The following is a 12,461-nucleotide window of genomic DNA, read 5'->3' as shown; positions in this document are numbered from 1 at the left end:
ACACAATAAAACACAGGTGGTTTGAGTTCAAGGACATTCTGTTCACCACCACATAGGAGAGCACATTCAGTTCAGCCCTGTGTCAGCCCCTCTCTCTCCTGTCCACAGGTGCCTTAACTCAAGCCATCCGCAACTTTGCCAAGAGTCTGGAGAGTTGGTTGACCAACGCTATGATGAACATCCCAGAAGAGATGGTCCGCATTAAGGTGTGTGTCTGCTTGCATGCGTGTTGGGCAGCATGTGTTGGTTTCTGCGGTGTGTGTGTGTGTTCTTGGTGAGGTCTTGTCACGCTCTCTTTTCTCACTTCCTCCTCTCATCCTCCAGGTAACGTCAGCCAGTTCGTTTGCCCAGACGCTGCGCAGGTACACCTCTCTGAACCACCTGGCCCAGGCAGCCAGGGCCGTGCTACAGAACACAGCTCAGATAAACCAGATGCTCAGCGACCTCAACCGCGTGGACTTCGCCAACGTTCAGGTCCGTCTGACCTAAGACCTGTGGTTACAGTGTATAGTAACAGACACTGTCCAGACCATAGACATGTCATTATATTGATATGATGCAGACCAGCACTGAGGGTGATCCCTGTAGTGTTTGTTTGGTAGATGTAGTATAATGTCCTAAAGCTCTGTGTGTTGTTGTCCTACTGACGTAACACAGGTGGCCTATGTTACCTTGTCATTCAACTACTATATTTTGTAATTATGAAGTGACAAACATATAAGAGACATGATACTGACGACTCTCTCTCTTTCTCTCCCCTTCCTCCCCTCTTTCTTTCTCTCTCTCTCTCCCCCTCCTCTGTCTCTTTTCCTCTTCCCCTCCCCTCTCTCTTTTCCTCTCTCCCCATTGTCTCTCTCTCCCTCCACCTCTCTCTCCCCCTCCTCTCTCTCTCTCCCTCTCCTTCCCTCTCTCTCCATACAGGAGCAGGCGTCGTGGGTGTGTCGCTGTGAGGACCGTGTGGTGCAGCAGTTGGAGCAGGACTTCAAGCTGACCCTGCAGCAGCAGAACTCTCTGGAGCAGTGGGCTGCCTGGCTGGATGGGGTGGTCTCCCAGGTCCTAAAGCCCTACCAGGCCAGCACCGCCTTCCCCAAAGCAGCCAAGCTCTTCCTGCTCAAGTGGTCCTTCTACAGGTGAGAATGGGATTAGTCCCATCTAGTCCCATGACTGCTAAATACGGTTGAACATTTCCGGTAATTTTCACACATTTTCACACATGGGAATAGGCAGGGAGGGAATCCTCCAACTGGGAAATTTGGGAAAGGTCCTAAAATTTTACAACGCTACTGCTCAGAGACGTTTTTTTCCTAGTTAGTCAGGAAATCCCGATTTTGTTTATCCATGTCAAACCGAACTCTTCCTCCTCCTCCTCTCCATCCAGTTCCATGGTGATTAGAGACCTGACTCTGCGTAGTGCTGCCAGCTTTGGATCCTTCCACCTGATCAGACTGCTGTATGATGAGTACATGTACTACCTGATAGAACACAGAGTGGCCCAGGCTAAAGGAGAGACACCCATCGCTGTCATGGGAGAGGTACACACACATACACACACACGCTCACAGTGGCCCAAGACAAAAAAGCTAATGTGCTGTTGATATTAGTTACCATTGTTCAGTTGTTACCATTCAGTTGTTACTGATTCATTTCCTATGTCTCTCAGTTCGCCAGTCTTGGCAGGAGTTTGAACCCACTGGATCCAGACAAAGGTAACTACCGTCCATGTTGTTTGATACAAAGCACATGGCAGCCAGACATAAAGCTGCTTATTGAGGATTTCCCAATCCCAGATCAATCCCTACCCCTTAAGCATTTGTGGAGATCTGAGAGCATAGGGCGTAGGGGTTAGGGACTCATTTGGGATTGGGCAATGTATTCCTATAACCATGGTTTCTGATATTAACCTTCCTCCCACTTGTGTGTGTCTTCCAGAAGAGGAAGAGGAGGAGGAAGAGGAGAGCGATGACGAGTGTCAGGAGCTGTCTCTGCCCTCTGACGGGGCGGGGCTGGGGGAGGAGTCTCTGGAGCCGCCTACCAAGCTGGCCAGAACCGACCAGAGAGTACTCTTCACCACGGGCCAGGACTGAACACACACACACTGATACACACTAACACACACACACACACACACACACACAGATACACACATGCACAAACACACTTCCATTCACAGACTGACTTACACAAATACATACACATTTGTATACACACATATACCAAGATACTCTTATATACACTAATATGTACACTAGAGGTTGACACGGAGTGAAAATTCATTCCTGTTCTGTCTTGTCCTGTAAAAAATGTTTCCTGTAATGCCCGGATCCCGTTTCTATAACCCCAGAACTTTCCTGTCCCATTCTGATAGTAATCACTCAGGTCCCATGCAGATTTTTACACCCAGAAATCATTTCCTCCGTTATGCCTCGATCACACCAATAGCGGCATTGCATTTTGGTACACCAGATGTACATTCATTTCCACTGGAACGCTGTGTTTGCCTTGCAGCATTGCGTTGCAGAGGCAGTTGCAGTGCGTTCTGTGTGGTGGATTCGTTGGATATATGGAACGTATGCATCAGACTGTATGTGTAGACGGCCTGACAGAAATGGTAGCAGAAGGTGAACGTTGAACTTTTGTTTAACACATATCCAGATGATGCTGCGTACCATTTTGCATAATGACACTATCGTGTGATCGGGGCGTAAAGTAGTGACTGGCTCCAACTGAAGCGAGGCGTGAGAGTGAGCTGGAAGGAAGGAAATTCTCATTATATTTAGATTTTTTTATTTATTAAGTAAACGATATTAGGGCTACACAGTTTATTTGAATGAAATGCTCCACACATTACAATCCTGTGGATTGTGGATCCTGTGCTGTCCCGAACATGACTCTAGAACTTCCCATTCCTGACAGACCTGTTCCCATGTCAACCTCTAATGTACCGTTTCTACACACATTTCAGTGTAGATACTGTACACACACACACACAATGTTCATGCACTCAATGGAAATTGCTGCAGTCTACACATAGATGCTGACCCATCAGTGCACACACACACACACACACACAGACACACACAGTCCCAATAAGGTCTATATGGCACAAGGCTGCTGTAAGCACCGATACCACACATGCATGGATGGGCACACAATCACCGGTCCGGCATTGCTGGACAAAGGACGCAGGGTGAACTTACACACACACACCCGCCCGACCCATGGAGTGAAGAGAAAGTGTGTGTTGTCACTTGGATGGATCTGTGTATTGAACAAGGACCTGCCATGTTTCTCTGTATTGGTGTCACTGGCTGACAACAGGGCAGCGCAATGTACATGCCAACCTAAACTACCCTCCAACAACTGTCTGCTGTACCAAGGTGGTCCTGAAGATGTGACGGTTAAGTTTGTCCTCCCTTACCCAACCCTTCTGTATAGGAAGGAACAGAGGGAGGAAGAGGAAATGGCTGCTTGCGATTCTGCAGTTCTAGATCGTCCATTTAGCTGTCACTCTCATGTCAATCAAAGCCCAAGAGCCAGTCAGAAGGAGATGGGGCATGTGGGTGACAGCAGATAGACTGTAAAGAGAGTTGGTGTGTGTGTGTGTTTTTTTGATGCCCGTGGTGTGCGTGCGTGCGTGCGTGCTGGGGTCCTACTGCTGTGCTGTATTTTTAGGGTGTGAATGAACATGCGTGGATGTTTGTGATCGTGTGTGTGTCTTGTAACGTGTGTCTGGTTGTACGATTGTTGAGTCTCTGCTTCAGAAGAAGTGTTGACTGTATATTTGGTGGATATTTTCAAAGGCATTCATAATCATTTTGGGTGAATGTTTTTTTTTGTTATTTTTTATTTGATTTGTTCCTTTCCTGAAAAAGTGTGTCATGGTTTTGGGGGTTCCTGTCACAACCACTCACACACGCACACAAAAAATAAAACCCTGGTTTAAAGGTGTTTCCATGTCAACCCCATGGATGTTGAAAAGTAGTCCCATAATTTCTCTCACCTGCAGTGTCCATCTGCCTCTGCTGCTGAATGTGCAGTTCTGTAAAGAGGGATCAGTTCAATATATATTCCTGTTTGTGTTTTCAAGTACTTCATTGTCATCAGTTTTATTGGTTTCTGTTGAGACCTTTGTGGCCTCTTGTTGTCCACACGTCATTGCGCCAGCCTTATTTTTTATGTTTGTTTTGTCTTTTTCATTTCTGTGCCAAACATTTCTGATTTCAAATAATTACTTTGTTTGTTTACATATTCCAAGAAGGACTGTGCTGGACTGAGTTAGAATGCGATAATATAATTATATATATATGTGTGTCACTATTTCCTTTTCATTGTCACAAAGTGAACCTTTCTTTGTCTGGTGATGTGGTGTCAATCTGTCACACACTAAGTATATTTTGTGTGTATGTGTATTTACTGAGCGTCGTTATTGAGTGTGAGTGTGTATGTTTGATTTCAGTTCTCCTCAAGTGAGCTCTCCATACATACACAGGCCCAGGGTCCTGCTTCGTTTGCACAGTCACAGTCAACGACTGTCCTTTAATATGGTGAGATGTCAGTAGCCTGGTCCCAAATATGTTTGTACTATCTTGCCAACTCCTGGTTTGACAATGACCTTATAAGTTGGCGAGACAGCACAAACCGATCGGGTACCAGGCTAGAATATAACAGTTCTGCCAATTTATCACAGACAGTCTCCACTTCGAGATCCCTATAGATCTCTCTCATGTACAGTACTGTATATCTGTGTCTGATGGAATCGCAGCGCACAGGTGTAAGGTATTCTGAGGAAGACCCTTACAGTCGGTGCCGTTGTTGTATGGGTTTAGCATGGTCCTAAATCTGTTTGTGCTGTCTTATAGAAGTTGGAATGACAGCACAAACAGATCTGGGGTCAGGCTCGATGTGAAACGAGACAGGGGAATCAGTCACCTTATCTTCCTCTACATCTCTCATTCTATCTCACTCGTTTCCTTCCTGCTAATGTTTTTCTGCTGTTGATTCTTTGTTGAAGCCATTTTCATAGAACATTGTCCACCACTATCAGTTCGGTTGTTGAACATGTATTGTATGAACATTTCATTGCATTTAAGTGTCACAAGAATGTTTTCAAAGGCAGCAATGCATATCTTGAGCACGCAGCATGGACCTCTAAACCAGCATGTTTAACCCTCTGGGGCGTCTGCTGCTACCACAGCTGATACATCCTCCCATGTCCTGCGGATCTCCCTATACAATGGCCATTCTTTTCCAGACAAAAATGTTTGTCATTTTTATAGAGTTCAGTTTCTTACTTCTAAAAACAAAAACGGTATTGTGTGGCAGTGTTTTATGAATTTGGTCAAATACATGTATGACTGTGCCTTTGGGAGGTTGTAGAATGCACTTCAAATGCTTTTAATTTTAAAGATATAAAATAAATTAAGATTTTTTTAAGTTGTCACACCCTTGCCTTTGTTTTCTCCTCTGAAATGTACAGACTCATTTCCGTTGGAGCAGGATGTGGGGACTCTACCTTGTGATGTACAAAGATTGTACTTTCCATCACAATGGCTGTGGTGTATTCATTAGTGCAAACTGTTTCAGAAAATAAAGGTTTCTATTGGACAAATGTATGTAGGTCCCTCCCCATTTCGTCCTGTTTGCTTACATTTGGTTCCAAGTAAATAGACCCCTGGTCTGTCACGTAGTCTTTGTGGAAAGCACTGCTCAGAATCAAATCAAATTGTATTTTTCACAACACGTGTAGACCTTACAGTGAAATGCTTACTTACAGAAGAGCTCAGGTTCAGCTTCCTGTCCCCTTTCGGTGTGACAGGAATTGAGAAACTGTAATATTAACACACACACCCCCCACAAACGAAGGACCACAAATACATTTTCCTGAAAACAGACTGTGGTCAAGTCACATTGTAATATACTGTGGTGAAAGCACATTGGTAGGCTTTAAGTGGTTTACTTACTCTTTGATAGACATTTAGTTAATGTGTTGTTGTCTACATGCTGATACTACTACAGTTAAGGTAGTCTCGCTGCTCTCGCATAGCCAAACAGGCACTAATTAACCTACAACTCTGGAAGTAAATAAGAATTTGTTCTTAACTGACTTGCCTAGTTAAATAAAGGTTAAATAAAAATACAAATAAATAAAAAGGTGAGGCTACATGAGGCAGCTCTCTAGTGACCCTTAGTGGTGGGAATGGGATAGTAATGTAACTAGGCAAGTCAGTTAAGAACAAATTCTTATTTACAATGACGGCCTACTCCAGCCAAACCCGGACGACACTGGGCCAATTGTGCTCTGCCCTATGGAACTCCCAATCATGTTATACAGCCTGGAATCGAACCAGGTACTGTAGTGACCCCTCTTGCACTGACCAACTGGCAGGTGTCTTCCCTGACATTTTCAACATGTCCCTGATTGAGTCTGTAATACCAACATGTTTCAAGCAGACCACCATAGTCCCTGTGCCCAAGAACACGAAGGCAACCTGCCTAAATGACTACAAACCCGTAGCACTCACGTCCGTAGCCATGAAGTGCTTTGAAAGGCTGGTAATGGCTCACACCATATTCCCAGAAACCCTAGACCCACTCCAATTTGTATACCGCACAAACAGATCCACAGATGATGCAATCTCTATTGCACGCCACACTGCCCTTTCCCACCTGGACAAAAGGAACACCTATGTGAGAATGCTATTCATTGACTACAGCTCAGCATTCAACACCATAGTAGCCTCAAAGCTCATCACTAAGCTAAGGATCCTGGGACTAAACACCTCCCTCTGCAACTGGATCCTGGACTTCCTGACGGCCCGCCCCCACGTGGTGAGGGTAGGTTGCAACACATCTGCCACGCTGATCCTCAACACTGGAGCCCCCCACGGGTGCGTGCTCAGTCCCCTCCTGTACTCCCTGTTTACCCACGACTGCATGGCCAGGCACGACTCCAACACCATCAATAAGTTTGCAGACGACACAACAGTGGTAGGCCTGATCACCGACAATGACGGGACAGCCTATAGGAAGGAGATCAGAGACCTGGCCAGATGGTGCCAGAATAACAACCTATCCCTCAACGTAACCAAGACTAAGGAGATGATTGTGGACTACAGGAAAAGGAGGACCGAGTACGCCCCCATTCTCATTGACGGGGCTATAGTGGAGCAGTTTGAGAGCTTCAAGTTCCTTGGTGTCCACATCAACAAACTAGAATGGTCCAAACACACCAAGACAGTCGTGAAGAGGGCACGACAATGCCTATTCCCCCTCAGGAAACTCAAAAGATTTGGCATGGGTCCTCAGATCCTCATAAGGTTCTACAGCGGCAACATTGAGAGCATCCTGACTGGTTACATCACTGCTTGGTACGGCAACTGCTCGGCCTCTGACCGCAAGGCACTACAGAGAGTAGTGCGTAAGGCCCAGTTCATCACTGGGACTAAGCTGCCTGCCATCCAGGACCTCTACACCAGGCGGTGTCAGAGGAAGGCCCTAAAAATTGTCAAAGACCCCAGTCATAGACTGTTCTCTCTACTACCCCATGGCAAGCAGTACCGGAGTGCCAAGTCTAGGACAAAAAGGCTTCTCAACAGTTTTTACCCCCAAGCCATAAGACTCCTGAACAGGTAATCAAATGGCTACCCGGACTATTGCATTGTGTGCCCCCCAACCACTCTTTTATGCTGCTGCTACTCTGTTTATCATATATGCATAGCCACTTTAACTATACATTCATGTACATACTACCTCAATTGGCCCGACCAACCAGTGCCCCCGCACATTGACTAACCGGGCTATCTGCATTGTGTCCCGCCACCCCCTTTTACACTACTGCAACTCTCTGTTCATCATATATGCAGTCACTTTAACCATATCTACATGTACATACTACCTCAATCAACCCGACTAACCGGTGCCTGTATGTAGCTTCGCTACTGTTATTTTACTGTTTTTTTTATTTTTATTCTTTACTTACCTATTGTTCACCTAATATCTTTTTTGCACTATTGGTTAGAGCCTGTAAGTAAGCATTTCACTGGAAGGTCTACACCTGTTGTATTCGGCGCATGTGACAAATAAACTTTGATTTGATTAAACCGCTGCGCCACTCGGGAGCCCAAACACTAGTCTTGCTCCTTGATAAAGCATTATGGAACACACTAACAGAAACAAAACTGGACACACAAGTTTAAAAATATGTTGACTTTCACCCTTTTAATTCAACAGAATATTGCTGCTGGTGGTCATTTTATTCACAATATTAACACTGTGCCCTGCAAAATGCAGACTCCAATACAGTGCCCAAGCTGCCATTCTTCCTCAAGAGTTAGTGAATCAACATGTCTGGGTCATGTTCATTTGGGCACACTGTACCAAAACGTTTTGCAACAGAAAATGTGCACTTATTGGACAAGTCCAAGTAGTCCCTCCCTGTTTCAGTCTGTTAGTCCCTTATGAACACGACCCTGAGGTTAACAACCTCAACAACCATAAATTGCCATCTTACTCATGACTTCAACCATAGCTTATTCCAGTGCAACCTTAACTCACTCTGAATAGGGCCAGGAGTTCTTCCCTGACCAGGGACCCTAGTTAGGGTTGCAAAATTCCATGAACTTTCAATAAATTCCCTGTGTTTTCCAGAAATTCGGGTTGGAGGATTCTGGATTTCCTGCTTATTCCCTCCTGATCCTGGGAATCCTCCAACCGGTATTTCAGGGAATTTATTGAAAGTTCCTGGAATTCTGCAACCAGCCCCATTTAAAGCCTATAACTATGGCCAAAAGTTTTTCCCTGGGCAGGGAAAACTCCTGTCCTCAATGACCATCAGAAGGTGATCTAACTGGTGGGAGGTCAGGACATCCCATCAGAAGGTGGTGATCTAACTGGTGGGAGGTCAGGACATCCCATCAGAAGGTGATCTAACTGGTGGGAGGTCAGGACATCCCATCAGAAGGTGGTGATCTAACTGGTGGGAGGTCAGGACATCCCATCAGAAGGTGATCTAACTGGTGGGAGGTCAGGACATCCCATCAGAAGGTGGTGATCTAACTGGTGGGAGGTCAGGACATCCCATCAGAAGGTGGTGATCTAACTGGTGGGAGGTCAGGACATCCCATCAGAAGGTGGTGATCTAACTGGTGGGAGGTCAGGACATCCCATCAGAAGGTGTATCTAACTGGTGGGAGGTCAGGACATCCCATCAGAAGGTGATCTAACTGGTGGGAGGTCAGGACATCCCATCAGAAGGTGATCTAACTGGTGGGAGGTCAGGACATCCCATCAGAAGGTGGTGATCTAACTGGTGGGAGGTCAGGACATCCCATCAGAAGGTGGTGATCTAACTGGTGGGAGGTCAGGACATCCCATCAGAAGGTGGTGATCTAACTGGTGGGAGATCAGGACATCCCATCAGAAGGTGATCTAACTGGTGGGAGATCAGGACATCCCATCAGAAGGTGGTGATCTAACTGGTGGGAGGTCAGGACATCCCATCAGAAGGTGGTGATCTAACTGGTGGGAGATCAGGACATCCCATCAGAAGGTGGTGATCTAACTGGTGGGAGGTCAGGACATCCCATCAGAAGGTGATCTAACTGGTGGGAGATCAGGACATCCCATCAGAAGGTGATCTAACTGGTGGGAGGTCAGGACATCCCATCAGAAGGTGGTGATCTAACTGGTGGGAGATCAGGACATCCCATCAGAAGGTGGTGATCTAACTGGTGGGAGATCAGGACATCCCATCAGAAGGTGGTGATCTAACTGGTGGGAGAGCAGGACATCCCATCAGAAGGTGGTGATCTAACTGGTGGGAGAGCAGGACATCCCATCAGAAGGTGGTGATCTAACTGGTGGGAGATCAGGACATCCCATCAGAAGGTGATCTAACTGGTGGGAGGTCAGGACATCCCATCAGAAGGTGGTGATCTAACTGGTGGGAGGTCAGGACATCCCATCAGAAGGTGGTGATCTAACTGGTGGGAGGTCAGGACATCCCATCAGAAGGTGGTGATCTAACTGGTGGGAGGTCAGGACATCCCATCAGAAGGTGGTGATCTAACTGGTGGGAGGTCAGGACATCCCATCAGAAGGTGGTGATCTAACTGGTGGGAGGTCAGGACATCCCATCAGAAGGTGATCTAACTGGTGGGAGGTCAGGACATCCCATCAGAAGGTGATCTAACTGGTGGGAGGTCAGGACATCCCATCAGAAGGTGGTGATCTAACTGGTGGGAGGTCAGGACATCCCATCAGAAGGTGGTGATCTAACTGGTGGGAGGTCAGGACATCCCATCAGAAGGTGGTGATCTAACTGGTGGGAGGTCAGGACATCCCATCAGAAGGTGGTGATCTAACTGGTGGGAGGTCAGGACATCCCATCAGAAGGTGGTGATCTAACTGGTGGGAGGTCAGGACATCCCATCAGAAGGTGATCTAACTGGTGGGAGAGCAGGACATCCCATCAGAAGGTGGTGATCTAACTGGTGGGAGAGCAGGACATCCCATCAGAAGGTGGTGATCTAACTGGTGGGAGATCAGGACATCCCATCAGAAGGTGGTGATCTAACTGGTGGGAGGTCAGGACATCCCATCAGAAGGTGGTGATCTAACTGGTGGGAGGTCAGGACATCCCATCAGAAGGTGGTGATCTAACTGGTGGGAGATCAGGACATCCCATCAGAAGGTGGTGATCTAACTGGTGGGAGGTCAGGACATCCCATCAGAAGGTGATCTAACTGGTGGGAGGTCAGGACATCCCATCAGAAGGTGGTGATCTAACTGGTGGGAGGTCAGGACATCCCATCAGAAGGTGGTGATCTAACTGGTGGGAGGTCAGGACATCCCATCAGAAGGTGATCTAACTGGTGGGAGGTCAGGACATCCCATCAGAAGGTGATCTAACTGGTGGGAGATCAGGACATCCCATCAGAAGGTGATCTAACTGGTGGGAGATCAGGACATCTCTTATTGGAACATTACTCAAAACATTTGAAAAATAAAAAAACGTGCAATGTAGAAGACCGTGTCACAGATCAAGGAAAACTAAAACTTCTAACACCATTCGTCTCCCGTACAACAGGTTGAGTTAAACAGACTAGTGTTATGTGATGTATGCAGTAGGTAACTTCCCACTGTAGATATACCCGTGGCTATGTTAACTAGCGTTCCACAATCACTGAAGTCTTCCGCTGTGCAACCACACAGACAGACACGCACGTTAATCATCACGTGTGGGGACACATTCTAAACACTGTACAGTCACACACACTCACGGAAAACAAAAATATAATTCACAGAACATACAATCAAAAGCAAAGCTCAAAATGTATGAAGACCAAGCAACTTAGGTGATGGGAATGTTCCAAATGAAGGAGAAATCAAACTACCAAGCAATTAAAATAATCACCTTTAAAAGCAAAACCACTCACTTAATCATTTTACCACTAACATAATTAATTGTAATCTTTATAAATCAATGTTAATTTCAGTAAATGCAGTATTAGTAGTGTAGGACTAGAAGTAAGTCACTTGAATAGACAGTTTGGCTGTGGTAAATAAAATTAAAAAAGGGGAAAGTGCGATTTCATTGGGTGAGTGATGAGCATTTCAGGAAGTAAATCTGGCTTTCATGGTTTAGAGTTCAAATCTCCCCAAGTTCATGTTTTTATTGACAGATGACGGAGAAAACAAGGGAAGATTTCAGGGAACCAAAATGAAAGATAACAGCCCAAGAAATCCATCTCATTATTCAGCTCACAGGCAAAGGAATAGTTTCTCTTCGCATATTTATTTAAACAAGTGGTGAGTTGGTGGATGGGGAAATGGAAGGGACAGGGAAAGGACTGCCAGCACAGAATCACTTCAGAACAAAAAAATATAGATATAATAGAATAAATAAAAAAAAATGGCCGGATTCTGTTGACTGGTTGGGTTAAGTAGTAGTAGCCTTTCTTTATGAGTCTCAGCCGAGCCTCTCACTGTGTCTGGAGAGAAAGAACAGAGTAAGAGTACCGAGTCAGAGAACCACAACAACCAGTAACATCTTCAGCCTGGATGCCAAAAACAGACTGCAACCCAGGCCAGTACACCTCAGGACAGAACGCACACACCTAGGCAATATACAAAACACAACTTGTTAGACATACACATCCGAGTACTCTCACAGTACACACAGAGTGTAACTTTACCTGCTGGCCTTGCTGAGGGGTGGCAGGCTGTCCTGGGGCCTGTCCTGTTTGGCCGTAGTAAGCAGCCTGCTGCCTGTAGTACTCTGCCCAGGCTGCACTGTAGTCCTGCTGGCCTCCACCTGGGGCTGCTGGGGCACCTGCTGCTCCTGGCCCTGCTGCAGAGCCTCCTGCCTGGGCTGGGGGAGCAGAGGAGAGGGGGTCTTATGGATGAAGAAGAGATATGCTATGATCGACAAGGTTAACATGAAAGATACATGTTCTTAAAGC

At 46.2% G+C, this 12,461-nt stretch overlaps 2 protein-coding genes across 5 annotated transcripts in view; one reads left to right on the top strand and one right to left on the bottom strand.

Moving 5' to 3' along the window:
- Window positions 1-5,433, top strand: part of rfx1a (regulatory factor X, 1a (influences HLA class II expression)) — a 22,648-nt gene extending 17,215 nt beyond the window's left edge. For all 3 annotated transcript variants that reach the window (XM_045715598.1, XM_045715597.1, XM_045715599.1), the window contains 6 exons: window positions 109-206; window positions 325-474; window positions 922-1,130; window positions 1,379-1,532; window positions 1,661-1,706; window positions 1,930-5,433. In XM_045715598.1, coding sequence (XP_045571554.1) covers window positions 109-206; window positions 325-474; window positions 922-1,130; window positions 1,379-1,532; window positions 1,661-1,706; window positions 1,930-2,084 — 812 coding nt within the window. In that variant the 3' untranslated portion in view covers window positions 2,085-5,433. The remainder of the gene's footprint in view (window positions 1-108; window positions 207-324; window positions 475-921; window positions 1,131-1,378; window positions 1,533-1,660; window positions 1,707-1,929) is intronic.
- A 2,757-nt stretch (window positions 5,434-8,190) lies between these two features.
- The window catches only part of LOC106606529 (far upstream element-binding protein 2), an 11,211-nt gene continuing 6,940 nt past the window's right edge, over window positions 8,191-12,461 (bottom strand). For both annotated transcript variants that reach the window (XM_045715593.1, XM_045715594.1), the window contains exons 17-18: window positions 12,195-12,370; window positions 8,191-11,990 (exon numbers count right to left, since the gene is read on the bottom strand). In XM_045715593.1, the coding sequence (XP_045571549.1) occupies window positions 11,982-11,990; window positions 12,195-12,370 (185 nt within the window). In that variant the 3' untranslated portion in view covers window positions 8,191-11,981. The remainder of the gene's footprint in view (window positions 11,991-12,194; window positions 12,371-12,461) is intronic.

Source organism: Salmo salar, chromosome ssa03, assembly GCF_905237065.1.
Source record: "Salmo salar chromosome ssa03, Ssal_v3.1, whole genome shotgun sequence".
Taxonomy (NCBI): Eukaryota; Metazoa; Chordata; class Actinopteri; order Salmoniformes; family Salmonidae; genus Salmo; species Salmo salar.
The sequence above is the reverse complement of the archived record's forward strand: the minus strand, read 5'-3'. Positions and strand labels throughout refer to the sequence as shown.